General features: G+C 41.1%; 3 protein-coding genes across 3 annotated transcripts in view; 1 reads left to right on the forward strand and 2 right to left on the reverse strand.

Annotated features, from left to right (window-relative positions):
* Positions 1-11,791, reverse strand: part of LOC127046791 (uncharacterized) — a 541,802-nt gene extending 530,011 nt beyond the window's left edge. Inside the window, exon 1 of the mRNA XM_050944310.1 lies at positions 11,665-11,791. The gene's annotated coding sequence lies outside the window, so the exon portion shown is untranslated. The remainder of the gene's footprint in view (positions 1-11,664) is intronic.
* LOC127046786 (uncharacterized) overlaps positions 1-26,594 on the reverse strand; it is a 396,910-nt gene that overhangs the window by 365,862 nt on the left and 4,454 nt on the right. The gene's annotated exons all lie outside the window — the stretch shown is intronic.
* LOC127046774 (histone-arginine methyltransferase CARM1-like) overlaps positions 1-26,594 on the forward strand; it is a 129,299-nt gene that overhangs the window by 22,792 nt on the left and 79,913 nt on the right. The window contains 1 exon segment of the mRNA XM_050944286.1: positions 20,483-20,608. Coding sequence (XP_050800243.1) covers positions 20,483-20,608 — 126 coding nt within the window.

Consider the following 26,594-nt stretch of genomic DNA (forward strand, 5'->3'; position numbering starts at 1 on the left):
AATTTGTTTTGGTGGTGAGTGTCTTCTATGTATGTCTTCCTCTAGACACACGACCTATTTTTTTAAATATATTGTGGAGACGGGAAAGAAAGAGAATACAAAAGCTAAAGCAGTAGACTTGTGTGTTTGCATTCCTTTGGCCGGAAGTTGGTAATAACGATTGTTGGATTAATTTAAATATTTTGAGTATTGCCTTTGGGGATTTTTAAAAAAAGTTTTCTTAAAGTCAATAAAATATATTTTAAAATAGACCAAGAAGACTATACACTTTGTACAAAAGTTCAGTAGTTTAGGGAAAACCATCTTGTGATATACAGGCTTTTTTGGGTGGTCCTCGGTGTTACTGGCCAGATAACTATTGGTGTCAGGGAGTACATTTTTGGTATTTATTTAAGGCCTCTAGGAGAGAGCCAGCTCACCTAATACCTTAAGTCAAGGAACAGCAGTCCAAACGCAAATAAAATTAAATATCTACTGCCTCTTAACTGTAAAGTAGGACTATATATGCAGAAATAGAGATCTTGCTGATAACTGTGTTTTTTTCAAGTAAACAATCACTGTCTAGACATATTTCCAGCAAGGGGATAAAGGGTTTTCATTTCAAATATCACTGAGCTGTGAAAGTGAAATTATGCAGAACTTGTTCCTCTAGTTTTTTTTTAAGGCTTTATCGTATTTCTTCTCAGACTGTGAATTTCAGTATCTGCTGCCAAAGATCATTTCAACTGGATTCTTGCTTTAAAAACAGGGAGAGGGAAGAAGGGAGGAAGAGTTTTGGTTTCCCTCCACTCCTGGAATTTGAAGGAAGAATATTGCCTTCATTCTTGTTTTTGGATGTGTCATATGCATCACCACACATCTCATTATAAAATCAAATAGTCTGCATGCGTATAGTTTCGATGATGCAAGCCATATAGGTTTTATGCTCCCATTTTTCCTCATTGATCAATGTGAACTTTCTGGACAGATTTTGCTTTCCTCTCTTAAAATAGTAAGTTCTGTGCCAAACAAACAAAATTAGAGCCCAAGTCAAAACTTCAGTAAAAATATAAATTAAGCAGATTTAATATCTTGTAGTTCAGTTATTGATTTATATGCAAAAAATCAAGGCTTGTGCATATATGTAGGTGTTGACTTATACAACTGGATAAGTGCATTGTAGGGATGTTTTTGTCTTATTTTAAACCACTGGGTGTTGGCTATAGATGAGTGCAGCATACTTTTTAGATAAGAAATGAATAGCAAATTTCATATCAGCCTTATAATGAAGCCTCTCAGATACTACGTTGATGGGGACAATATAAAACTATACAGCAGATTGGCTATTGTCTCATGTGGTACAGTACATTTTTTAAAAATCTGCCATGTATTTTTTGGCCTAAAGATTTGTCTGAAGCTGTTTTCATCCAGTTTAAATCAACACCATTAGGATTTGAAGAGGCAGAGCATGTAAGTGTTAAAATATCTTCCATTTATAGAGAAAACCTGTTGTGATGTAGCACAACTGAATTGAAGGCTAGCTTCTGACTAGTAGAATCATTTACCTATCCACAACATGCTCAGGAGTGGCGCTAGAGTTTTTTGCCCCCTAGGCGCACGGCCATTTCGCCGCCCCGCGTGCCGCTCCCGAGGCGCTGGTGGAGCTGCCGCAGCCATTTCTGCGGAGGGTCTGTTGGTCCATGGCTCCGGTGGAGCTGCCGCAGCCATGCCTGCCACGTGGGACCAGCGGACCATCCGCAGGCATGTCTGCGGCAGCTCCACCAGAGCCACGGACCAATGGACCCTCCGCAGGCACGACTGCGGCAGGTCCACCAGAGCCGCCTGCCGTCCCCCCCCTCCCCCGGCAAAATGCCACCCCCCAAAAATCCTGGTGCCCTAGGCGATTGCCTAGTTCGCCTTAATGGAAGCGCCCGCCCTGATCATGCTATCATCTAGCAACAGCCCAGAAGGGTTTGTAGAGAGACATAGATAGAGTATTCATCTAGTAACAACTACAGTTTGCCATATATTTTATTATATTAAGCTTGTCCCTCTGATTTCCCCGCCACCAGTTTAGTACATATTTCTTGCTTTTTTATAACAAATCCCATTATATTTATTCTCAATTTTTAATAATTTAAGAAGACATTGAATCATAAATCCTACAGAACATTTTCTCTACTAAGTGTAGCTGAATTAAAAACACAAATGCCTCTGATCTAATATTTTAAAGCAATATGAATTCCACATGAGATCCATTAAGACTGCTTTGAATTAGTATATATAACATTTAAAAGGGCACTATTCCCAAGCTCCGCAATCATTTATAGACACCTGCAGTTTTTGGTTTACTGTTTCAGGGTTCATGGATAACTCATCAGCAAAAGACTGCAAAGGCCTATTTGTATACACTTTCAGGTACTAAATGGTGGGCCATTATTGCCAAATTCAAACCTTTTTGTCAGCTAAAACATGGGGGCAGCAAAGGACTTTGCAGTTCTTTTCCTATGTTGCATATGGAGTCAAGCATAAAACTGCTGTATGAAAGTTACCCTACCTTAATTGACAGACTGCAACAGAGATGCTCACCTGTAGTAATAGGATTTGTCTAGAAATAGGTTTCATTAGACATTCTGCTTCAAACATAACTAATGTGAAAATAAACTAATGCAGGGGTTCAATAAATGCAGTGTATTAGCACTGATGTTTTTGACATACTAGCTGTTATCTCTAACAATTGTCAGTGGTTAGATTTCTCTTGGTTTCTAATTCTTACAATTGTAAACATTGGTAGCATTCACGTGAACATTGAGAATTGGGCTCTTGATTTTCATCCTGCTCAATTTATGAAGGACCAAATATATTTCAGATCCACAGTTGGGTCAATTTATATCACAAAAGACTTTTGCAGTTAGTTTGCCAATCGTATTCTGGGTAGTGAGAATTCTACCCTTTTTTTTTTTTTTTTTTTTTTGGCTTTGTGGAACTCATTAAATAACTTTCTAAGCTATCAATTATTTAAATAGAACTGTAGTACACAAAAATTGTTCTCTCTCTCTCTGTCGACTGAGGCTTATCTACACAAATGCTTAGTATGTACCAAACAGGCACTTGCTGTCTGTGTGGACCCAGCTACTGTGCACTACGTTTCCTAGTGCCATTCAATCTACTCCTGTTTCAGAACACTCCGCGGAACTTTTAATGTGCAGCATCTGGGTCCGTATGAACACTTGATGCCTGGCAGGCCAGCACAGTATAGATTTACATTTCAGCTTGCCGCAGAATAAGTTTGTAGACAAGCCCTTAGAGGGATGCAGGGCAAAGAAATTAAAGGGTGGAGAATTCATGTTCCATAGCCACTGCCAACTACCACCCCTGCCACAGTTGCTTCTGTTCCCAGTGGCAAGTGACTGCTTGAAAGTCTCCCATCTTGCCTCCTTGCTCCTATGGCAATCCCGAATGTAGCTCTCAGGTATGTTGCTGCACATTCAATAAGCAATCTGCTAGCTCAGGCTTTTCTGCTCTGTTCCTATGGCATGTTGCACAACTGTGGAGAATACCAGTGGCTGTGCCCATACAGCCCTGTGCCAAGCAATGTGTAGTTTTCTGCTGAGTAGGAGGGGAGAGGAACTTAAAAACAAGAGAACAATTAAAAAAAAAGTGGAGGGGAAAGAACAAGACAAACAGTGGTGAGAAAGGGGACTCAGAAAAAGGAATCAAGTAGAAATGCTGTGCCGGGGTCAAATAAGTCCAGTGAGCTGGGAAAGAATTCAGTGGGATTAACTCAGTACCCAAGAAAACTGTAGAGAGGAGGCTGTTTGAGATCTGAAGGAGTTCAGCCTAAGTGCCAATTTGCATTCCTAATATTTTGGGGTAGGAGGCCCTTCCAAACAGTTCCTCAGAGGTCACTGTGCCATATGAGTTCCCCACATGCCTGATATCCAGTAAATAGAGAGGCTCTTCAGAAATTGCCAGAGGAAATTCACGAGCTGAAATTAAGCTGAGCAGAAAGATCCTGCAGCCGACTTTCCAACACAACTTACATCTGCTTTAGCTCTCTTAGGATGTCATGGGGCCCAGGGCGGCTCCAGGCACCCCAGCGCACCAAGTGCATGCCTGGGGCAGCAAGCTGCGGGGGGCGGCCTGCCGGTCACTGTGGGGGCGGCAGTCCTGGGGCAGCAAGCTGCGGGGGGCGGCCTGCCGGTCACTGTGGGGGCGGCAGTCCTGGGGCAGCAAGCTGCGGGGGGCGGCCTGCCGGTCGCTGTGGGGGCGGCAGTCCTGGGGCAGCAAGCTGCGGGGGGCGGCCTGCCGGTCGCTGTGGGGGCGGCAGTCCTGGGGCAGCAAGCTGCGGGGGGCGGCCTGCCGGTCGCTGTGGGGGCGGCAGTCCTGGGGCAGCAAGCTGCGGGGGGCGGCCTGCCGGTCGCTGTGGGGGCGGCAGTCCTGGGGCAGCAAGCTGCGGGGGGCGGCCTGCCGGTCGCTGTGGGGGCGGCAGTCAGGCTGCCTTCAGTGGCGTTTCTGCGGGAGGTCCGTCGGTCCCATGGTTTCGGCAGCAATTTGGTGGCGGGTATGCCGAAGGCGCGGGACCAGAGGACCTCCAGCAGGCATGCCACCGAAAGCTGCCTGACTGCTGTGCTTGGGGCAACAAAACCCTGATAAGCCAGGTGGAGTGGAGAGAGGGATTTAAATAAGGCATGGGAGTGGAGTCAGGGACTATTAGATAAATATTTTAAATATATCCAGTGGCACAAAATCACTGAGGAATGCAGGTGCTCAGCATGCAATCTTCCCATATGTAGGTGGGAACAGTAGCCTCAGAGGGACCAATCTGCAAATCCCATCTCTCGCTACTTCTCCTTTGTGTGCTATGGGATGAATTACATCTAGAATTAGAGTATATACAAGGCGTCTAACAAGAGACAATTTCTGGCCTAAATACCAAATGAAAATTTTATGCATTTGGCCTTCTGGCAAATGAGTATTAACACTCAGAAATGGATTTTAAACAAATTGTTACATAATTTTGTTCTTTAATATTGACAGTTTCAGATAATAGAGCCCTCAGGCAGTGAAACTGGCAGACTCATTTTCATAGCTGCCAAGTTTGGTGCAGCTCTGTGTGTGATGTTTATACAAATTAGTCAGTGAATTAATTTGATTATTTTGTAAATAAGTTGCATATAGCCATAAACTTCTACTTAAAAAATTGTGTGGATGTATGTAGTGGTGCTAAAGGGCACACTGGTCTTGCTAAATGAGTTCTCTCTCTTTTTCTCTGTTATGAGTTTTCCATGAGATGTGGGACAGACCTGCCAAATTCATAAATGTCACATGAGATGCATGACACTTGGTGGGTCTGTATTTTGTCTCCTGTGCGCACCAATCCCAGATGCTGGTAGTTTCTTCTGATAAGGAAACTATATGTCAGAATTTTGAACACAGCCTTCAGCCTGGAAGGAAATAAGAGTGAAATCCTAGCGTAGCTCTCTTTAGATGTCTTTTGACATTTACAAATATTTTTCTTTCAAGCAATATCAAAGAATAATCTGGGTTAAATAGTCTTTACTCCAGTATAGATGATATTTCAATTCCTCTTCTCATTGTTTAAATGACTTTTTATAAGGTACTGGACAAAACCACAGCTTTATATTCTTATTGGCCTTTCCTTTTATTTCACAAGTAAAATTTTCACTCAACTGCGCTCTGCTTGTACTCTAAAGCCTCTGCATTTCAAGCCTCTTGAGGGGCCGATGTGTGCAGTTTTAAAGGCATACTTCCAGATTGCTCTTGTACATTAGCAAGAAGCAACAAGCACAATGTGTGTCTTTTGAAATCTTGCCTTGTGGTAGGGTATCAAGCTTGGCTTAAGAACATAAGAACGGCCATACTGGGTCAGACCAAGGGTCCATCTAGCCCAGTATCCTGTCTTCCAACAGTGGCCAATGTCAGGTGCCCCAGAGGGAATGAACAGAACAGATAATCATCAAGTGATCCATCCCCTGTCACTTGTTCCCAGCTTCTGGCAAACATTGGTTAGGAACACCCTCCCTGCTCATCCTGGTTAATAGCCATGTATGGACCTATCCTCCATAAATGAATTTGTCTAGTTCTTTTCTGAGCCCTGTTACAGTCTCGGTCTTCACAACATCCTCTGGCAAGGAGTTTCCACAGGTTGACTGTGTACTGTGTGGAAAAATACTTCCTTTTGTTTGTTTTAAGCCCCTTATTTCCCTTTAGTCTTTTGAGTGTAATAATTTTACATGCATATACATTCCTGTTATGAGTCGTGTGATCACCGTCAGAATGCCCCTTTGCATCAAGGCCGATAGCTGTAAAGGGCTTCCTCTCCTCCACTCCCAGTAGGCCATCTGCCTTTGTGCGCCATTCAGCCCTCTTGCTGAGAAACATCTAGTTCACATCCCTTTTTAGGATAACAAAAGCTCAAACAAATCTTCCTCCTTTCTCAACTACTTTGGAGCAACTGTTTTCTTCCCTAACTCTGTTATTGAGCCCTGGGCCTCTCAGACTGCGTCCTCCAGAGGCATCTGTTCTCCTGCAGACTCTTCTTCAAGCTCCTACACAAGAGTACTAGTAGTTCCTCCGTTCAGACTGAATCCCCTCTCTCTCTCTCTTTTGAGGCACAGGTGGTCTATTAAGTTATCACCTGAGGCCTGTTAGTCCAGCACCCTGTGGCTGAGAAGCCACTAATTAACTACAGCACAGGTGCAATAGATGTTAGCTCCAGTTAGTTACCCCTTCTATCCTGTGATGGGGTTTCACCCTATCACAATCCTATTTTCTAAATTAAAAACCGTTTCCTCCACTATGAACTTTTTTTGAAAAGATGTGGATCTCTTGACTACAGTAAAAATACTATTCTAGTTAGAAGTCAGTCTGTTTATTCACCTTATTCTCGCTGGATGAAATTCATCCCTATGGAGAGGGCCAGCCTACGGTCTGTGCCCCATTTAAGGCCTACTTTTAAGTGGTGGGGGTAGGGTTTGTGGTGGTGCTCTCCATGAGATTGGTAGGAAGCTATTTGCAGGTGTCAGAGTGAGACTGGGAGCAGGCGAGTGCAGCACATGGGGAATGTCCCTTCTGCCTGTGGATTGGAGTAGCAGCTCCCCCAATAACTAGCCTGTTCTTTGGCTGGTGCAATGAGAGCTATCACTCCAGTTCCAGTCTACTCTAACCATCGGTTATTTGGAGCTATTTGCAGTGAATCATGTAGCCTGTACTTGGGCACCAATGTAAATGAGCATTTGAATATAAATAACATAGATTCTTGCTGCTGATATAAAAATATATTTTAACTAAAAAGACAGCCATTTATGTAGCAAAATATTTTTACAGGATGTGACAGTTAACTTTGTTTTTATTGCTTTTTTTAATCTTACAATATAAAGTCTGGTACTTTTCTTTTCAAATAACACACAACATTTTATTATGTCTAATCAAGTTAAAGATGCTCTGTACTGACAGGTTTTTTTGCTTTTGTTTTTGTTTTAATGCCCATACTATACTAGGCACTTTATGAGTAAGTATGAAGAAAAGGTTATAGCCTGATAGAGCTTGTAGTCTGATCCTAGGGATCTGCCAAATGTGCAATCAATTCACTAGACTTTTGTACCTTGAGTTAAGAAAGACCTATCTGTAGTATGTTGTTTACATATGGTAGGATGAGATACAACAGAAGACACAGTGAATTTACCATGAAATTGCTATGAAAGAGCACAGACAAAGGAAAAAATAGAGCTTGTTGGAAAACTTAAGTGAAAACTGGAAATGAACACTTCTGTGATTTTTTTTTCCATTTGCTAACTCTTAAGATCATATTTATAGAAGAACCTTTCCCCTTCCTTATACCTAAGCATCAGTCCAATCTAAAAACAGCCATGTTTTAGTAACCAATTTGTGACATGCTTATCTCCATTCCAGTTACAAAGACATAGTTATGTGGAGAAGAAAAAGTCTCAGCTGATTCATGATTTTGCGGTGTGTTTGTTTGTGACTGCATCCACCTCACCATGTTTGGGTGTTGCATTCAGAAAAACATCAGGGCATCTGTCCTTTAATTAAAGCTGATTGATTTTTTTGAAGTAAGAGAGAGAGAGAAAGTGTGTGTGTGTGAGAAAGAGAGAGAGAGAGTGTGAGTGAAAAATTGGCCTTTTTAAAAAAAATCATGAAAAGCAGGTTTTTGTTAAGTGAAAATCTTTGATAACCAGTTACAATTATATTTATGGAAAATTTAAAAAAACAAAACAAGATTTTATAATAAAAAATGAGTCAATTTCAAATATTCTGATTTTGTCTGTACTGGAAAGTTGTACATCCCCCCCATGTGGAGACAGTTATACTGGTGAAAAGATGCTTTATACAGGTATAGCTATATACAAGTATAGCTCCCTGTACAGGAAGTGGAATAGTTGGAATAAGGCACCTTTGTATAACTTTGTCCACACATAGCTGCACCAGCACAAATGCTAATCAGAAAACAAAGAAATGAGGTAGTTAGACCAGTACAGCTTTCAAGAGGAGACCAGCCCTTTGCAATGAAAATACTTTTCAGCGAGTGCTATCAGTGACACCTCGAGAGGGGTGGAGTGCCCTGAGGGTATGTGTGCAGCAGCTCCATCAGCATACCAGACAAGGTGCTCTGGGATGTCCTAGTTGCTGCCCAGAGAGCTGTAAAGAAGAAGGGATGGCCATACTGGCTGCCCAGGGATAGTGTGAGGGATCAATTTACACGGGAAATAAAACAGTGTTCAGAAGTGGTTACAGGAGGAGAATCAAGAGCCAGTTTAGCTTTCTGGCCAGGATGCCATACATCTACTGTGTATTCATTATGTTGTGTGGGGACACAAACCATTTAGAGGCAATATGTCATTCACTGATTACAAACTAGATTAAAAGTTGTAGTGTAGACAGAAGGCCTAACATTAGAAATATATTTTTTATCCTTTTGTGTTAGACAGCAGTTAGTGAAACTGACAGTACAGTTTCCTGTAATTAGTCAGGCAGTATTGTCTGAATAGTACCGTAAACACTTTAAAAAGTTTGCTCAGGCAAGAGGCAAGCTGTGGCTTCCATTTTTCTGCTAAACTGTTCATGTCATTACCTTATTTTCCCCACCAACTCTCTCTTTGTCCACCTGTCACATGCTGTCTGACACCTAGATTGCAAGCTCTCTGGAACTGGGATTGTCATTTGTACTATTTGTGTGTATAGTGCTAGCACAGGGGTTCTCAGACTTTTGTACTGGTGACCCCTTTCACACAGCAAGCCTCTGAGTGCGACCCCCCCTTAAAAATTAAAAATATATTTTTATATATTTAACATCATCATAAATGCTGGAAGCAAAGCGGGTTTTGGGGTGGAGGCTGACAGCTCGTTACCCCCCATGTAATAGCCTTGCAACCCCCTGAGGGGTCCAGACCCCCAGTTTGAGAACCCTTGTGCTAGCACAAGTGGCCATAATGGGGATGTTCCTAGGTGCTACCCCAATACAAATAACAGCAGTCACCTATTTTGAAGCTGACAATGTGTCAAATGTTTGTATGATTCCCTTAACTGTGCAATTTTCTGTTCAATATCTTAATACCCAAGACCTTCATTTGCATTGCAAACTAAAACTATATGTTTTGGGGTGGGGGGGAAGTGTAGATAACATTCAAGAGGAAGTTTTTGCGCTAAATGTATATATTTACTTCTCTCTTTCCTTACTCCACACACTATATTTGCCACTGTACCTCCTCTTCCTCCTCCTGTCCCAGCACTCCTAGGGTACGTCTACACTACGGGATTATTCCGATATTACATAAACCGGTTTTGTAAAACAGATTGTGTAAAGTCGAGTGCACGCAGCCACACTAAGCACATTAATTCGGTGGTGTGCGTCCATGTACCAAGGCTAGTGTCGATTTCTGGAGCGTTGCACTGTGGGTAGCTATCCTGTAGCTATCCCATAGTTCCCACAGCCTCCCCCGCCCATTGGAATTCTGGGTTGAGATCCCAATGCATGATGGTGCAAAAATAGTGTCGCGGGTGATTCTGGGTAAATGTCGTCACTCATTCCTTCCTCCGTGAAAGCAACAGCAGACAATCATTTTGCACCATTTTTCCCTGGATTGCCCTGGCAGACGCCATAGCATGGCAACCATGGAGCCCGTTTTGCCTTTTGTCACTGTCACCGTATGTGTACTGGATGCCGCTGACAGAGGCAGTACTGCAGCGCTACACAGCAGCATTCATTTGCCTTTGCAAAGTAGCAGAGACGGTTATCAGTTGTTCTGTACCGTCTGCTGTGCCATTGTAAATTGGCGATGAGATGACAGTTATCAGTCGTTCTGTACTGTCTGCTGCTGTCATGGGTGCTCCTGGCTGAGGTCGGCTGGGGGCGCAAAGACAAAAATGGGAATGACTCCCTGGGTCATTCCCTCCTTGATGTTGTATCTAAAAATAGAGTCAGTCCTGCCTAGAATATGGGGCAAGTGTGCTAGAGAACCAGTGTACGAGAGAGCACAGCCGCTCCGTGTCAGATCCCACAGAAATGATGAACTGCATGCCATTCTAGGGGGTGCCCCTGCAACAACCCCACCCGTTGCTTCCCTGCTCCCCCAACCCTCCTGGGCTACCGTGGCAGTGTGATGAAGTAATAAAGAATGCAGGAATAAGAAACACTGACTTGTTAGTGAGATAAAATGAGGGGGAGGCAGCCTCCAGCTGCTCTGATAGTCCAGGCAGGACATTAAACAGTGCAGGGGAGAGGAGCCCAGCATCCCACTGCTATGATAGTCCGGACAGTACAGAATCTTTTCTTTAGACATGAAAGGGGGGGGGGGGCTGATGGAGCTCAGCCCCCAGTTGCTATGATGAAGACGGTTACCAGCCGTTCTGTACCATCTACTGGGAATGACTGGGAGTCATTCCTATTTTTACCCAGGTGCCCCCAGCCGACCTCACCTGAGGCCAGCCAGGAGCACTCACGGGCTGATGACGAGGACAGCTACCAGTCATATTGTACCGTCTGCCACCGGGGAGGGGAGGAGAGAGGGTGCTGCTGTTCAGTGCCACAGCATCGCGTCTACCAGCAGCATGCAGTAGACATAGAGTGACATATAAAAAAGTCAAGAAACGATTTTTTTCCCTTTTCTTTTGGGGGGAGGGGGTAAATTGACGAGCTATACCCTGAACTACCCCGGACAATGTGTTTGACCCTACAGGCATTTGGAGCTCAGTCAATAATGCAAATGCTTTTTGGAGACTGTGGGATAGCTGGAGTCCTCAGTACCCCCTCCCTCCCTCCATGAGCGTCCATTTGATTCTTTGGCTTTCCGTTAACGCTTGTCACACAGCACTGTGCTGAGTCCCTGCTGTGGCCTCTGTCTGGAGATTTTTTCAAATGCTTTGGCATTTCGTCTTCTGTAACGGAGCTCTGATAGAACAGATTTGTCTCCTCATACAGCGATCAGATCCAGTATCTCCCGTAGGGTCCATGCTGGAGCTCTTTTTGGATTTGGGACTGCATCGCCACCCATCCTGATCAGAGCTCCACGCTGGGCAAGCAGGAAATGAAAATCAAAAGTTCGTGGGGCTTTTCCTGTCTACCTGGCGAGTGCATCCGAGTTCAGATTGCTGTCCAGAGCGGTCACAATGGTGCACTGTGGGATACCGCCCGGAGGCCAATACCATCGATTTGTGGACACACTAACCCTAATCCGATATGGTAATACCGATTTCAGCGCTACTCCTCTCATCGGGGAGGAGTACAGAAACCGGTTTAAAGAGCCCTTTATATCGATATAAAGGGCCTCGTAGTGTGGACGGGAACAGCGTTAAATCGGTTCAACCCTGCTAAAATCGGTTTAAACACGTAGTGTAGACCAGGCCCCAGAAGCATTAGATGATAGAAATGATAAGGGTCTCCACTAGGAATAATAATCTTTATACCTGATTATTTTTTTTCAGGTTACAGAGGTGCCAATAATTCTAATTTTCAAAACACTACAGATCAAAAAGTAGCATTGTCCATAGTTCCTTTCTGATATGCTCAGCCTCAGGAGAACCCATTCCCAGGCTAGCATAATTCTAGGGCCCATGTTGGACTTGTGAATTATTTGATAGATCTCAGTAGCATATAGGTTGTTGATCTGTAACTCATCTGCTCAGTAGTAGCTCCTCATTTTTCCATCTCCTCTTTTATTCACGATCTCAACTGCATAAATGTTGACATACATTTTATAAAATCATAACTTATATTTTCTCTTCTATCTTGCAGACCTTGTAAATCTTTTGAGCATCTCACTGTGGGGCAGTCTGTGTTACCAAGTATAAAGAAAGAAAATAAGTATTCTATTTGCTTTCCTTCCTTCCTACAAATAGGCAGTGATCTGATAGAAAAGTGACAGATTATTGCCAGCAGTGAAAATACAGATACAGCAATAAAGATAACTTTAACAACTACTATACTAATGTAAGAGAAATACTTGGTGTATATTTATAAAAGTTGGTGTGTATACTGCAGTTGGTCAAGTTTTATAAACCTTGTAGATTTCAATGTATTGACACTTCTGAGACATAACAGGTAGTCATGATGTTTGTGTGTAATAGAAAGAACCAGTCTTTGTTTTGCCATAACAGTCTGTAGTCAGTTTGCCATCCTTGCAGTGATGAGACCACTGCTGTTTTCCATTTCCTGGATTTCCTTCCCCCGCCCCCCATCCATGACAATATGAAACTCGACTGTGCTGAGGCCCCCAACTGATTCATGCTTTGTTGTATCATAAGCAGTATTTCAGGCTCTAGTCCTTGAAGATATTAAATTCTGGATGCAGAGGGAATGTCAGACATTTTATTTCAGAAAGATAACTTGAGTCCAGACCGGTCCTGCCATATGTACTCATATGTCCCCTCTTCTTAGAATTCTTTTTTAGGTGACTGAAACTTCTGTTTCTGTTCTCTTTCTTGCTGATTTAGTAGATCTACTGTTGGAAAGCAGTTCATATTATTGTGCCTGTGATTGTGGATTACTGTGATATCTACTTGGGTACAGCTTTGAATCTTTTCTTACATTACTGTGGCAACTTCAGATGCATTGTCTTGTTCAGTAGATAAAGGTCACATATATAAATGCTCATTATCTTAGTCACCTTATTCTTTCTCTGACCTGTGATCCCCTCCCCCCTTTGCCTTCTCTAGATTGTTCACATTTTTCTTCCCTGTTTAGCATTTGCAGTCTAGGTATCATTATTTCCAAAGATATTTTGTAAAAGATGCTAAAGATGTTTATGATTCTGCCTTTCTTAGCTCTCCCGGATATGTTGGCTTTCCTTTCAAAAGAAACTTTCTCATTCCTGTTACTGTCTTTAAGATAATGAGCCATAAAAACTGAATGCCATTGGTTTTTAGCAACCTAGTTGCAGGACTCTGGTTCAGTGTGCACTAATCAGTATGGTCATCTCATATGTTACAACAATGTGACATCTTGGCATCTTCTCTTTAGGCGGCCAGCTCTCTTCTCACATTATCAACAAAAGTATAATCATGTAAATCAAGTTTTAAAGTTGTAAAGAATCTGCGGATAGAAGCTCAGTAATTTTAGTCATCCTCCCAGGTGGGAATTTTTTAAATTGGTGAACGTAAAAACTGTTAAACACTGCATATTAGCAGAGACTTTTGGACTTATGGATCATGCACATTTCCTTATTTGTTTATAAACCAACTAAGCAAATGGTGCAGTATCAGTCAAAGCAATAAATCATAATTAGGTGTGTAGCAAGATCAGATTATGTGGCAGATCAAAAAAAATGGGCCAAACATTCATACTGTAATTCACTTTTTTCTTTTAATTTGTAGGGCCTGTGTTTGCTTTGAAGTATAGGTGGGTGGGTGGATGAATATGGAAGCCATGCGAGGTACTAATCTTTTATCTTCTTCTGAAATGTGTAATGCAAGACTTTCCATTTCTATAAAATAGCCTGCATTTTAAGACAGAGATTGAAGGTGACGAGACTGCCAGATTCTCACTACTCAGTGCTTTTCTTGCAAGGATCAATCGTCTGAAATAGTTATTCATTCTGTTTCCTAAGTTTCTAAAACTGTTTCTTGGTGCTGAAATCTTCTCCAATAGTCTTACTATGTTCTCACTCTTGTGATCTCTTTTCCTAAATAAATGATTAATCTTCTGGGAAACTGGATTCAGATGTTTTTGAACTGGCTGGCAGTATTGTATAAAATAGCTTCCAGAGCAGTTGAAGATCCAAATATCTCTTTTGTGCAATACTCTTGAGTTATCATTCCTTCGTCTCAAAAATGAATTCCTTCTTGGGATCCACTCTTAAGACTGCTACATTTTAGAGAAACAAATTTTAACCTGTGAAGACTTTATTAATTTCCCACCAACATCAAAACTCCCTTCAGATCAAAGTTTCAAACATTTGTTAATTGCTTGAAAGATGCTGTCCGTCTTCAATAATGCTTAGCTTCTGAGAAGCTCTAGTTTAGTTTCAGTTCTGACTATACTACCAAAATGGTGCTTATTAGGTATTGTGAATTTATATAGCAGGCTTGCGTCTGCTCCTTCAGCCTTCATCCAACTTGAATTATCAATTACATTAGACTTTTACGGTGAACAAAGTATTGACTTGACTGCATTAGGCACTGATGACTATTAATAGATCTCTTGGGTTCAGTGCTTGTTTTTTATCACTAGTCTGTCTTAATGAACTCAGTTCACTGCCATTCATAATAGTCTCACTTATGATCCCGTCATTGCTCAGCATGAAGATGATTTACCGCTTGGTTTTGTAGCATTAACAAGATACTCTCGCAAGTATTTTTCTTTAGAATGAGGAGGGCTGTAATTTCTGTAGAGCATTGATCTGGGACTCGGTAGACCTGGGTCCTATTCCTAGCTCTGCCACAGTTCTGCTGGATGACCCTGGGCAAGTCACGTCACCTCTCCCTGCCTCGGTATCCCCATGAGTCAAATGGGGATGTTACTGACTTCCTTTGTGAAGTGCTTTGAGATCTACAGATGAAGGGCTATATAAGAGGTAGGACTGTTATCATTTATTCTGACTCTGAGAGACCAGTAATTATATCATGTGTATCATCACATCTAGCTAATACTTGGTTTTAAATCTTGAAGAACTTAACTCCAAACCTGATATGAAGAAAACGTTGCTCCCAGCCTTGTCATTTTAAATGACTGATGGCAGCCAAATTGTTCCTCCAAATAATGTGCTCCTGGTGGCTGTGTTTGGTAGGGAGGGAGTTCTCGCTTTGTATAAAATGGTGTTATTAATATCTACTGGAATCTTAAGTAGTAGCTTATGGGGAGCATTCATTTTGGTTCTATTGGTGGATTGTGAGGCTTAATTTATTAATGTTTTACAATTTTTTGAGATCCTTGGGTAGTGTTTCTTAAAAGAGAGAGAGAATATTTACAAGTCCTTACCTAACTGTCTAATATGATCATGCATGAACTCCAGTTAATTGAGAATGCTGCTATATTCTTTGTGAGAGGACAAATTATCAAAATACACTATGACCGTTTGACCACTAGTTGATTACTAGTCCAACAAAGTATCAGTTATATAATCAACTAAAAATTAGTTAAGATGAAGTGTCATGGATTGTTTTGTTTTTTTAATGGACATAACTGACCTTTGAACCACTTAGGGTATATACTTGTTCATTAGCCTATTTGTTTATAAACCGACCACCCAAGATGGATAGGTAAAAATGGCAAAAACTGTACAACCCTTTCATAAGCTGACCCTATATTTCAGGGGTTGGCAAACTTTGGCTCTCGGCCCATCAGGGTAAGCCACTAGCAGGCCTGGATGTTTTGTTTACCTGGAGTGTTCGCAGGCACGGAGCCCCTCAGCTCCCAGTGGCTTTGGTCCACCGTTCCTAGTCAATAGGAGCTGCGGGAAGTGGCAGCCAGCACATCCCTCGGCCTGCACCACTTCCTGCAGCTCCCATTGGCTAGGAATGGCCACAGGGAGCTGACGGGCTCCATGCCTGCAGATGCTTCAGGTAAACAAAATGTCCCGACCCACCAGCGGCTTACCCTGACAGGCCAGGAGCCAAAGTGTGCCAACCCCTGCTATATTTTAAAAGTTGGCATCACAAGAAACACTCAAAAGTTTTGCTAGAATTATTTTAATGAAATCTAATAAAAAACCTGTTATAATAACTGAACAAATATGTAATCCCCTTCAAAATTACCGTCAATGTTTTAAATATCCGTTTACTGATTTTAAAGTCTCATATTGCTCTAAGGTACTTATTTAAAAAGTCTTAAAATCCTTCGCAGTCCAAATCAGTTTCCGATTCACCAAACAGTTCATTAAACTCGGCTTCAGTCACAGCTGCACCTGCATTGTTACCGTAGATGTCAGCAGTGTCATCCTCAGACTCAGATTCCTTCTCATCATCAGCCTCTATTGTGTCATCATCAAATATGGCATCGTCTTCTGACCCGTCGAGCGCATTGCTGATACAGCATTTCCGAAATGATTTTTCTGTCATTTCTGAGGGAATGGACTCCCGCACATCCTTAACCCACTGGGCAACCAAATTGATTTCGGGCTTCATAAGATTCCTGCCTTTTGCCAACTTCGCCATGCCTGAGCACATCCATTCAGACCACATTTCGTGTAGCCTGTCTTTAAATGGTTCGTTCAGGCAGACATCAAGTGGTTGTAGAACAGAAAGTTAAGTCTCCAGATATTACAGCCAAAGTTGGTTTTTTGGCCACATTTTTCACCTCATCCATCTTGTGTGCCCTGAACATGTCCCAAACAAGCATAGCAAGTTTCTTGAAAAGTGCTCCTGGTCTACCAGATCTCAAAGGAAAACTCAAGGAGTATGAATCCTCACCAAAGAAGAAACCAAAGAAAAGGATTTATATGAGACCATGTGAATTGAAACCACTGAGATTTGTGCAGCTTTAGTTTTAGGTATAAATCCAAAGATGACAAAAATTAATCCTTGGAAGGATACTGTGGATCTGTTTCTGTATGTCCTGCACTTGTTCTAGACTCAGGTCTCGTTGATGTTACTGAGAATTATGTGACGCTTACACTCAGGTTATTACTCTACTAGTGATCTCTCCCCAGTCTCTACATTTTAAGTTACAAGTGTAGTATATGTTACTGGCTCTTTAAAAAGTACTGTATGTGAGCACCATTTCATATTGGCAGTGAAAATATTACACGCTGGGAAACTGACAAGAAGAAATCTGCCTGAATCACAATATTGAACCTGGTCTGCCCAGCTCCTCCCTAAATTTTACAAAAGCTGGGATCCACATCCAGATTCATTTGTTGATGTCATATGTTGTGGCTCAGTTCTATCTAAGGGGCTGACTCAGAACACCTGGATTTTGGAGGAGTAAGTCTCCAAATCTGGATCTGTACTCTTACAGTTGAAGTCTGTCTATACAAAAAGCCACCCAGTAAATCTAGCAATATAGATCTGTCTTTCATATTAGCTCCAGTCCCTTTTTGTAACTTTGTACTGTGTAAAGAGAACAGGAGTACTTGTGGCACCTTAGAGACTAACAAATTTATTTCAGCATGAGCTTTCGTTAGCTACAGCTCACTTCTTCGGATGCATAGAATGGAACACACACACAGGAGATATTTATACATACAGAGAACATGAAAAGGTGGAAGTATGCATACCAATAGGAAGAGTCTAATCAATTGAGTTGAGCTATCATCAGCAGGAGAAAAGAAACGTTTGAAGTGATAATTAAGATGACCCATATAAGGTATGAGGAGAACGTAACATAGGGAAATAGATTCAATTAGTGTAATGACCCAACCATTCCCAGTCTCTGTTTAGGCCTGAGTTAATTGTACCTAATTTGCATATTAATTCGAGTTCAGCAGTCTCTCTTTGGAGTCTGTTTTTGAAGTTTTTTTTGTTGTAAAATTGCCACCTTCAAGTCTGTCACTGAGTGGTTAGAGAGGTTGAAGTGGTCTCCCACTGGTTTTTGAATGTTATGATTCCTGATGTCAGATTTATGTCCATTTATTCTTTTGCGTAGAGACTGTCCGGTTTGGCCAACATACATGGCAGAGGGGCATTGCTGGCACATGATGGCATATATCAGTTGTGTACTGATACACAGTACAAAGTATATAACTTTGTACTGTGTATCAGCCTTACCACTTCCATGAAACTTCTGCTAAATTTTTCAATCAGGGTATCTGATTGTGGGCACTGGATAAATTGACAGAAGAAAGTACATTGCAACACTGAGAAAACAGTAACATAATAGAGTAGCAGAAGAGTGAAATTCACTCTTGAATGCTTGTGTGCTCACTGTTCCAAAGAGATTATTTGAACTGGTTCTTTGATAAAGAAAATGTTTCATTTCCCTAAGGTGAGATCTGTGTAATGGACTGTGGCTGTATAGATATTGCCGTTTTCAGTGGGAATTGAACCCTGGAGAGATTTACTGTGAAAAGCACAGGCCTCTACTGCTAGAACTAAAGGAGAAGTCCTGTATAACTGTGGGGAAGTAGCTGATTGCATAGTCACTTTGGCTTGTTACTTGAGGAGGTTATATGTATTAAGCAATTGTATTACTCGTGGACCATCCTGATGTGTTCATGGGCATGATCCAGGAAGGAAGGTACATGCATACATAAGTGTGTGTGTGTTGAAACCCAAATGTGTAGGTATTTGTCTGGGTTTGTACAAGCTCAAGTTGGGAACACACGCTTGAAAATTTGTAGGTTTTGAATAGTTAAGCCTAAAATAACATATAAAATGTGTATTAGAGTGGCCACTATCTTTATATTGTATTTATTTCTCACCACAGCAGATCTCTTTGAAGTGCAGAAAAAAGTACCTCACACCTCGTAGCCCCAGGACTAAGCCCAATGGTCAGAAGGGGCGGGGAGGGGGCGTGAGGTGTATGTGTGCTGTTATGTATCTCTCCTTTCCTCTAGTGGAACTTCCTGCTTTTTAAGAGAATAAATATAGTGTATTTGATGGACAGTGTGTTACCATTAACTTTCTGTTGAATTTCTGTTTTTAAATGTAACTTGCTTTTTTGTGCTACCTTTCCCATCCTGGCCTCACTCTAGTTTTTTTCTTTCATGTTCTATGCCAGATCATTGTATGTTTTTCCTACGTTATTTTGACTGTCTGCCTATACCCTCTGTCCCTTCTCTCTCAATCCACTTTCTTACGTCCTTTTCTTTCCTTACACTATATGCTCCACCTTTTCCCCTGTGCTTTTTCTCATTTGTCCTCCCAAATCTCCTCTTCTCTTCCCCCTCAACACTCACTCATTCAGCTCTACCAACCCATTTACTTACTTGTAGGTCTTGAAAAAATTACTAGACACTTAACTGACAGAGGATTACACTAAAATTACACAGAGGATTACACTATAATGAGAGGAGCAACTGTCTGGAAACAGTGAGATGGTATCTCCTCCCGACTCCGAAATATCAGGGAAAAGGGAAAGTGCTGGGATTCCTATGAGGGTATTGTCTCTGGAAACACTGGAGCTTAAATACTATGGTGATGAGTGGCAGTTTAAAACCCTGTTTGAGGGCTTCATCTTTGGTAGCCCCTGCTTTGTAGGTGCCAGATAAATTTGAAGCTTTCCAGCCATTCTCATGTTGCTGGAAGTCAGGGTGAATATTGTTACAAGGCGTGCACACATGCAAATTGTGTCACATACTCACCTCCTGACGGCTGCAAGATGGTTCTGAGAGAATCTGATCATTCACCATTTTCACCCTTTGATTTTGGATCTTCCTCCCCAAAGAGTAGTGCCTGTGCTTACCTGAGCAGAAGAGTTCTTAAAAGTGTATTCTTGTTAAGCCAAATAGTTGGATCATTATCACTAAAGTTGTAGAAAGCAGGGTTTGTGGGTGGATTTCATTTTGCACACAGCGTGGTATAGTATAACTGTATTTAGTGACACCCAAATGCCAAAGATGCAAAAGAAGGAAAAATTGCTGAAGTTCCTTCATTCTGTTTTGTTGCTATAGCTCAATTCCTATATTTTTCTTTGCAACTCCACTGGTTAGAGCAGCAGGTTCTGAACCAAAGGTGTGACCCAAAAGTGGTTTGTTTACAGGACTGCCTGCGCCAGCTGAGCAACCAGTAAAATTCCACTGTTGTTAAGACCCTCTGGGAACCCAGGGCTGTGGAGAGAAGGAGTAACTCACCTTTCTTCCTCCTGCTGCATCTACTTCTGCCTCGCCCTCCCCAACCCCCCGCAAACACAGCACAGCTCACAAAGGCCTGTGGCATATGGATGGTAGGGGGATGAATTTTCAGCCATTTTGTGGATCGTGGGGTGGCGGGGCAGTTTGAGAATCACTGTACTGGAAAATAAATTTCCCCCTTAAATCTCCTATCTTTAGTGCATGCTGTGGACAGTTTTAAACTGTAGATATCTATACTTCTGTTTGTGTTATGTGTTTAAATTTTTTAAAAATTTCTAAAGTATTTTTTTCCCCTTCAGCTGATGGAGTCTGTGTGTTTAAATGCTTGGTTAACAGAGACACTGAATACTGTCGTGTGGGCAAAGAGTCTGTCCTAATTACACTGGGGTACAACAGTGCCTTACTCCAATTCAAGTCACATTCTGGTAAGTGCTTGCCGCGTCACGGACATCTTGCATTTCTGAGAATCGTCTTTCCCTCCTTTTGCTGCTCTATGAATATTTTTACTAAAACTCCTCCTATCTTTTCCCTCTGTTCTACATTATCTGTTACACACTGCAATATGTTATGAAGTTCATGATCCATGTGACTTGACATATCACTCTCAGATTCTAACGAGCCATTGACATACAAGGCATCAATTTTCAAAAACACCACCAGAAACCCATTCTTATTCTTGAGGACAGATAACAGTTGAATATGGTACTCTTAACATTTCATCCTCGATAAATGCAAGTAAGTCTCTGTGTGTAAGAGCCAGCAGTTTTTTAATTGTCCTGAAAGCTGTCCTTACCTTAAGGCTAAGCTTTTTATCTGTACAATTATGTCGTTGAACAGTTTGGTAATTCAAATGCTTTTGAAACCAGCAATTCCTTACTGTTTTTAGCTTTTCTACCAAAATATAAGCACCTACGCTCATTGGTGTACTGTAACATACACTTGCAGTCTGTATGTATTCTGTTTCTGTACATTAGTGTACTACTGATGCTGAAAAAGAATTCCACTGTCATTCTTTTAAAAAATCATTTATCAACTGCATTTAAGTGAACTTGTAAAACTTTAATAATTGCAGTTCCACTTGACCAAATTAGTCCGAAGTCTAATAGCAGCAAAATTTACTTTAATATAATTTTATTATAATAGCCATATGCATAAATAAGAGAAATGTTCTCACATTGACTTTTCAAAGCTTGCTTAGTTCCTGTGCAGGGCAATTCAAAAGCCTAGTTCATTTATTCTGAGGAATGTGCATTGCAGACCATGTAATTTTGACATAGCATGACTAGAATTCTTGCTCTCCTATCACATACCCAACACCATATACAAGAAAAAACAATTTGACTCAACGCATTCAGCCAGCAAATTGGACTGAAAATCAACCGCAATAAGATAGATATCATGACCTTTCGTATTGCCTCACTATCACCAGTACGGATAGAGGATTATGTTCTCACCAATGTAGAAACAATCCTGTACTGGGCAGCACCATCAGCCAGGATGGTGGAACAAGCCAGGAGATCCAGAACAAAATCAGTAAAGCCAGGAACACCTTCAGGAGCTTAAATACAGTCTGGAAATCATCAAAATACAACACGAAAACCAAACTCAAGATTTATCGGAGCTGCGTACTTTCAACATTACTTTATAGTACAGAATGCTGGGGAATGAGAAAGTATGAGATGTCCAAACCATCTTCATTCCATACAGCCTGCCTCAGAAAAATTCTCTGTATCTTTTGACCCAGGATAGTCTGTGCGGCCAAGAGGATCTGAGCACCATTGTTACCAGGAGGCGTTGGAGTTGGATTGGCCATGTGCTTTGGATGGAAACTGTTTCCATCAGCAGAGTAGCAAAAAGGTGGACACCTGAAGGCAAGCAAAAATGAGGCTGCCTGAAAACAACATGGCAAAGAGCTGTGGAAGCCAAGCTGAAAAACCTGGGGCACAGCTGGGTAACCACTGAAAGACTTGCCAGAAACAGACAGGAATAGAGGAGCTTCGTTGCTGCCCTAAAAGCCAGAGGCGTAATAGGAACATGATGATGATGATGATAAATAGAATTTTCCTTTTTCTAGATCACCTGATCTTTGGTCAGGTACCACAACTGTTACTACCATGACTACCTCCTGGCAGTTTTTAAAAGAGGTGTATTATTAGATCATCTCACTTGCATCTATAAGGAAAATCATTCATGCATCCTCCTACATTGCTAGAGCAACACAGTTACAACGTAAAATTATAGCTCGGTATTGTTTCCCACAAAATAGTGTCACAATTGAGAAGAAATAATCCTTTTTTAAAAAATGAAAATGCCAAAACAGTGTTTATAGAACAATTCAGTAATAAATGAGGACTTGACAAATAATCAGAATAGCTATGTGGATGAATTATTGGATAAATTTTCAGTGCCAGGGTTTGAATAATTTATTTTAAAATCCTGACTGTTCTTGACCTTTCCCAGTGTTTTGACATTATACAGTACACCAGTGTAAAACCACACTTTGACCTTTCAGTTATCTGTTTGCTAAATTTCTGAGCTGTTTAACAGATCTTTCCATAAATAATCTGTGATGTATGTCTTGAGGATTTAGCCTGACAAGTTTTTCTTTTTTTAATGTTTTCTGTATTCTCCGAAGTGTGTCATTTAGTCATTAAGGTCTCAATTCTGCAGAGCATTTTAGGTTTAGGAGATCAGGGCACAAGGAGTCTTGTTTTTTCTTCTACTTCCCTCTGCTGCAAACAGCAGGAAAGGGTCACTCCAAGCAAGCACTCAAAAGTGTCAACAATGTCCCCTGCCCAGCTCACTCTGTTCCACAGGGAATGGCCTGGACATTAGGGGGCAAGTGCAGTTTTGCCAGGAAAGAAAGATTTCATGATGCTTGGTCCTACTCTTTAGAGAGATCTGATATAGTTATTAATACAGCTTCATATTATGGAACTATTAACTAAAAAGTTTATAAGAAATTGAGAATACAGTATTACGTGTAGCTAGGTGGAAACAAGCCATTGTCCAATGTTCTCTTCATTATATTTGAAAATGGGAAAAAAATAAATTGGAATGTCCATGTAAATCCATGCAAGTTACTTTACCCAGAGATACAAAAAAAAAGGTGTTGAGTTTAAAAAAATACCCTGTTGATATCAAATATAATGTACCAGCTGCTGAGTAAACTTGAAGTTGCCAATAAAAATGGCATTTCTTTTTGCATGATTCCTGAATGACAAGTTAAATAATATTTTAAATGTATAAAGATAGTACACTGTATAATACTGAACAGTGCCCCAGTTGTGAGAAAGCGAACGACATTTTATGAATTACAGATTAAAGGGCAGCAGCCATTTTTGTCTGGTGTCCTAGGCATAGGCCTTATTGGTGCATATAATATTTTTTTTAAATGAGAGAAAATAATGCTATTGTCTGCAAACTTGAAGTGAAGTCTTTATCCTTTTAAATTTCAAGAGATTTTTATAGTTATGAAAGTATGTTTTAGTAGCTGTGCGTTCTCAAAGTCCTATTTCTTTTCTAGATGGGGAAAAATTCATGCCCCACTTGTGCCCAGGCAGAGAACTGTTGTTCTGTGCCTTTCTGCCTCCAGCATTTAGACAGCAGTAAATCATAGACTGTATCCTCCATTTCCTGCTGAACATATGTGCAACATCTGAATAGGCTCAAGCAGGCCATGAAAATGAAAGTTAATGTATCTAGTACCTACAGGCTTTTCTTTCAAAAACAAAGATCATTTATTTGGAACAGATTAACCAACCAGTCTGTAGCCCATCTGTGGTAGGTTTGGTGTGTAGGTCTGCTCCATAGTACAGATGCCCTGCTTAATTTAGCACAGAATTACATGATGATGATAGGATAAATTGCTCTTTCAGGGTGGCCGTAGGAATGCAGATTCCTCCTTTACAATCCTCCTTGTCCTAGCATATTCTTATTTGAGGAGTGACTCCAGAAATCAAACAGACAAGCAAACAGTAGTTGTGTTTACACAGCCTAATCAACTCAATTCTCAAATCCTTAAAAAAAAAAAGAAAAGAAAATCAAGACAGCAACAATACTCTCTGCTACATGCAAGTAGGTACAGTAAAAGGGGGGAAAGGAAATAGGTTAGCTATAGTTTTTCATTTTAAGTATTTGATGTTATTGATCTCCAGGCACAGAATTTTTACATATACAGTAAATATTAGATTGCCAAAAGAATGTATTTGCTATATGAATAAATTGTATCTGTTGATGCGATATGGACCTAAGCAGACATAATGTAATTGATAGTGACTTTTGAAAATTATGCCTGTACTTGAATGCAACAGCACATAGGTGTGTCAAAAATGCAAATACTCATATTACGTTCCATGCAAAACACCTGTACATATTTGTTCCATTGTGGTGCCCAGACCTGGTTGTGAAATTTGCATATAGAGACTACTTTGCTCTCTGGAAAGGCTCTCCTATGGCTAGATTGTCTGCTGATTAATTTGTTCATATATTTTTGCACACCTCTATGTTGAGTAATTTTTGGTTGCACTAGGTCTTTTAGCTGCTATTCTGAAAATAATCTGATTTTTGTTCACCCACTTTTGCTTTTTCAACTTCAGCTGCACAACTTAGGCCCTGTTTCAACAAAATATGGAAGCAAATGCTTAATTTTAAGCATGTGAGTAATCTCATTGACTACTCACATGCTTCAATGAGACTGGTCACATGCTTAAAGTTAAGCACCTGCTTAAGTGTTTTGCTGATTCAGAATCTTAATATGCATCATGTGAAGTTCTCTCCAATATAACTATGTAATCACTTGCTAGTTTCCTTTTAAAGTTCTGACTTTTTTCCATGGGACTCTGAAAAGAGGAGATGGTTTGCTTCACCTAGACCTGCTTTATTACAGTCAGTTTAGAACAGGGTTAAATTCATAGAATTTACTGAAAAAAATCTTAAATGTTACTAATGCATAAGAATAAAGTGTGACTGTATTGGAAAATGTATATATGCACAACTGCACCCCTAGTTTTGCAGATATAAATAGAGATCTTGGTCCTGGAGTGCCCTGGCTGCTTTCACCTCTCTGTTGGTTCACAGTGCCCTAAAGTTTTAACCCAGTGGAGGATCTCTCCAGAATGAGAGGAACAAGCATTTGTTAGACATCAAAATATAGTTCATTAAAATAGTTACAACTGTGACCTGTGTTGCTTCTTCTTTGTTTCCCAGGCTGTGTTTGTAGTGCATGATCCACCTAAAGTGATATTGAGACCTGCTGCTCTGTTCTCTCTCTGGATGGCTCAGTAAATGATTTTTATGCCTTCTGTTATATTTCATGTCTGTTATTCTTGCTGTTGGCACTTCGAGTCTGCCCTCCCCCATTGAGGGATAGCTTCCATTGTCATGACCTTCCCGGACTCTCTACTCTTTGATCCAATGAGGGAGTCTGCCAACCAAAAACTTACACGCTATTTTGAATATCTCACTGACTATTTGCAAGGCAATAAGATCTAAAGCAGGGGTAGGCAACCTATGGCATGTGCGCCAAAGGCGGCACGCAAGCTGATTTTCAGTGGCACTCACACAGCTCAGGTCCTGGCCACCGGTCTGGGGGACTCTGCATTTTAATTTAATTTTAAATGAAGCTTCTTAAACATTTTTAAAACCTTATTTACTTTCTGTACAACAATAGTTTAGTTATATATTACAGACTTATAGAAAGAGACTTTCTAAAAACGTTAAAATGTATTAGTGGCATGCGAAACCTTAAATTAGAGTGAATAAATGAAGACACAGCACACTATTTCTGAAAGGTTGCCGACCCCTGAACTAAAGGGTATCCCAAGAGCTAATCTGATTCTGCTGCTGCCATGTTATCTCAGTGTGATATCATGCTGCTTGTTTTTCAGAACCTCTTATTCCTCCAATCTCTTGCTTAGTTTATCTGTGCGAATATATCCATTGCTTGTGTTTAAGGTCAGCAATTGGTAAAATGATTTTAAAGAGGGGAATTAAGGGAGCAGAAGAAAGATCAATCACATCTTCCCAGCTTTTGTGTGTCATGTGACATCCCACCATTGCTTTAGGACAGCGGTTCTTAAACTGTGGGTCAGGACCCCATTTTAATGGGATCCCCAGGGCTGGCTTAGACTTGCCGGGCAGTGGGGCTCAGGTTGTAGGCCCCCTGACTGAGGCTGAAGCCGTTGGGCTTTGGCTTTGACCCCTTCCCCACCCAGGGGAGTGGGGCTCGGGCTTTGGCTCTCCAACCTGGGGCAGTGGGAATCAGGTGGGCTGAGGCTTCGGTCCCCCCTCCTGGGGTCATGTATTAATTTTTATTGTCAAAAGGGAGTCACGGTGCAATGAAGTTTGAGAACCCCTGATCTAGGAATTAATCCATGTTGTTTTCTTTCTCCTTGCATGGTAATACTTATT

This window comes from Gopherus flavomarginatus, chromosome 3, assembly GCF_025201925.1.
Source record: "Gopherus flavomarginatus isolate rGopFla2 chromosome 3, rGopFla2.mat.asm, whole genome shotgun sequence".
Taxonomy (NCBI): domain Eukaryota; kingdom Metazoa; phylum Chordata; order Testudines; family Testudinidae; genus Gopherus; species Gopherus flavomarginatus.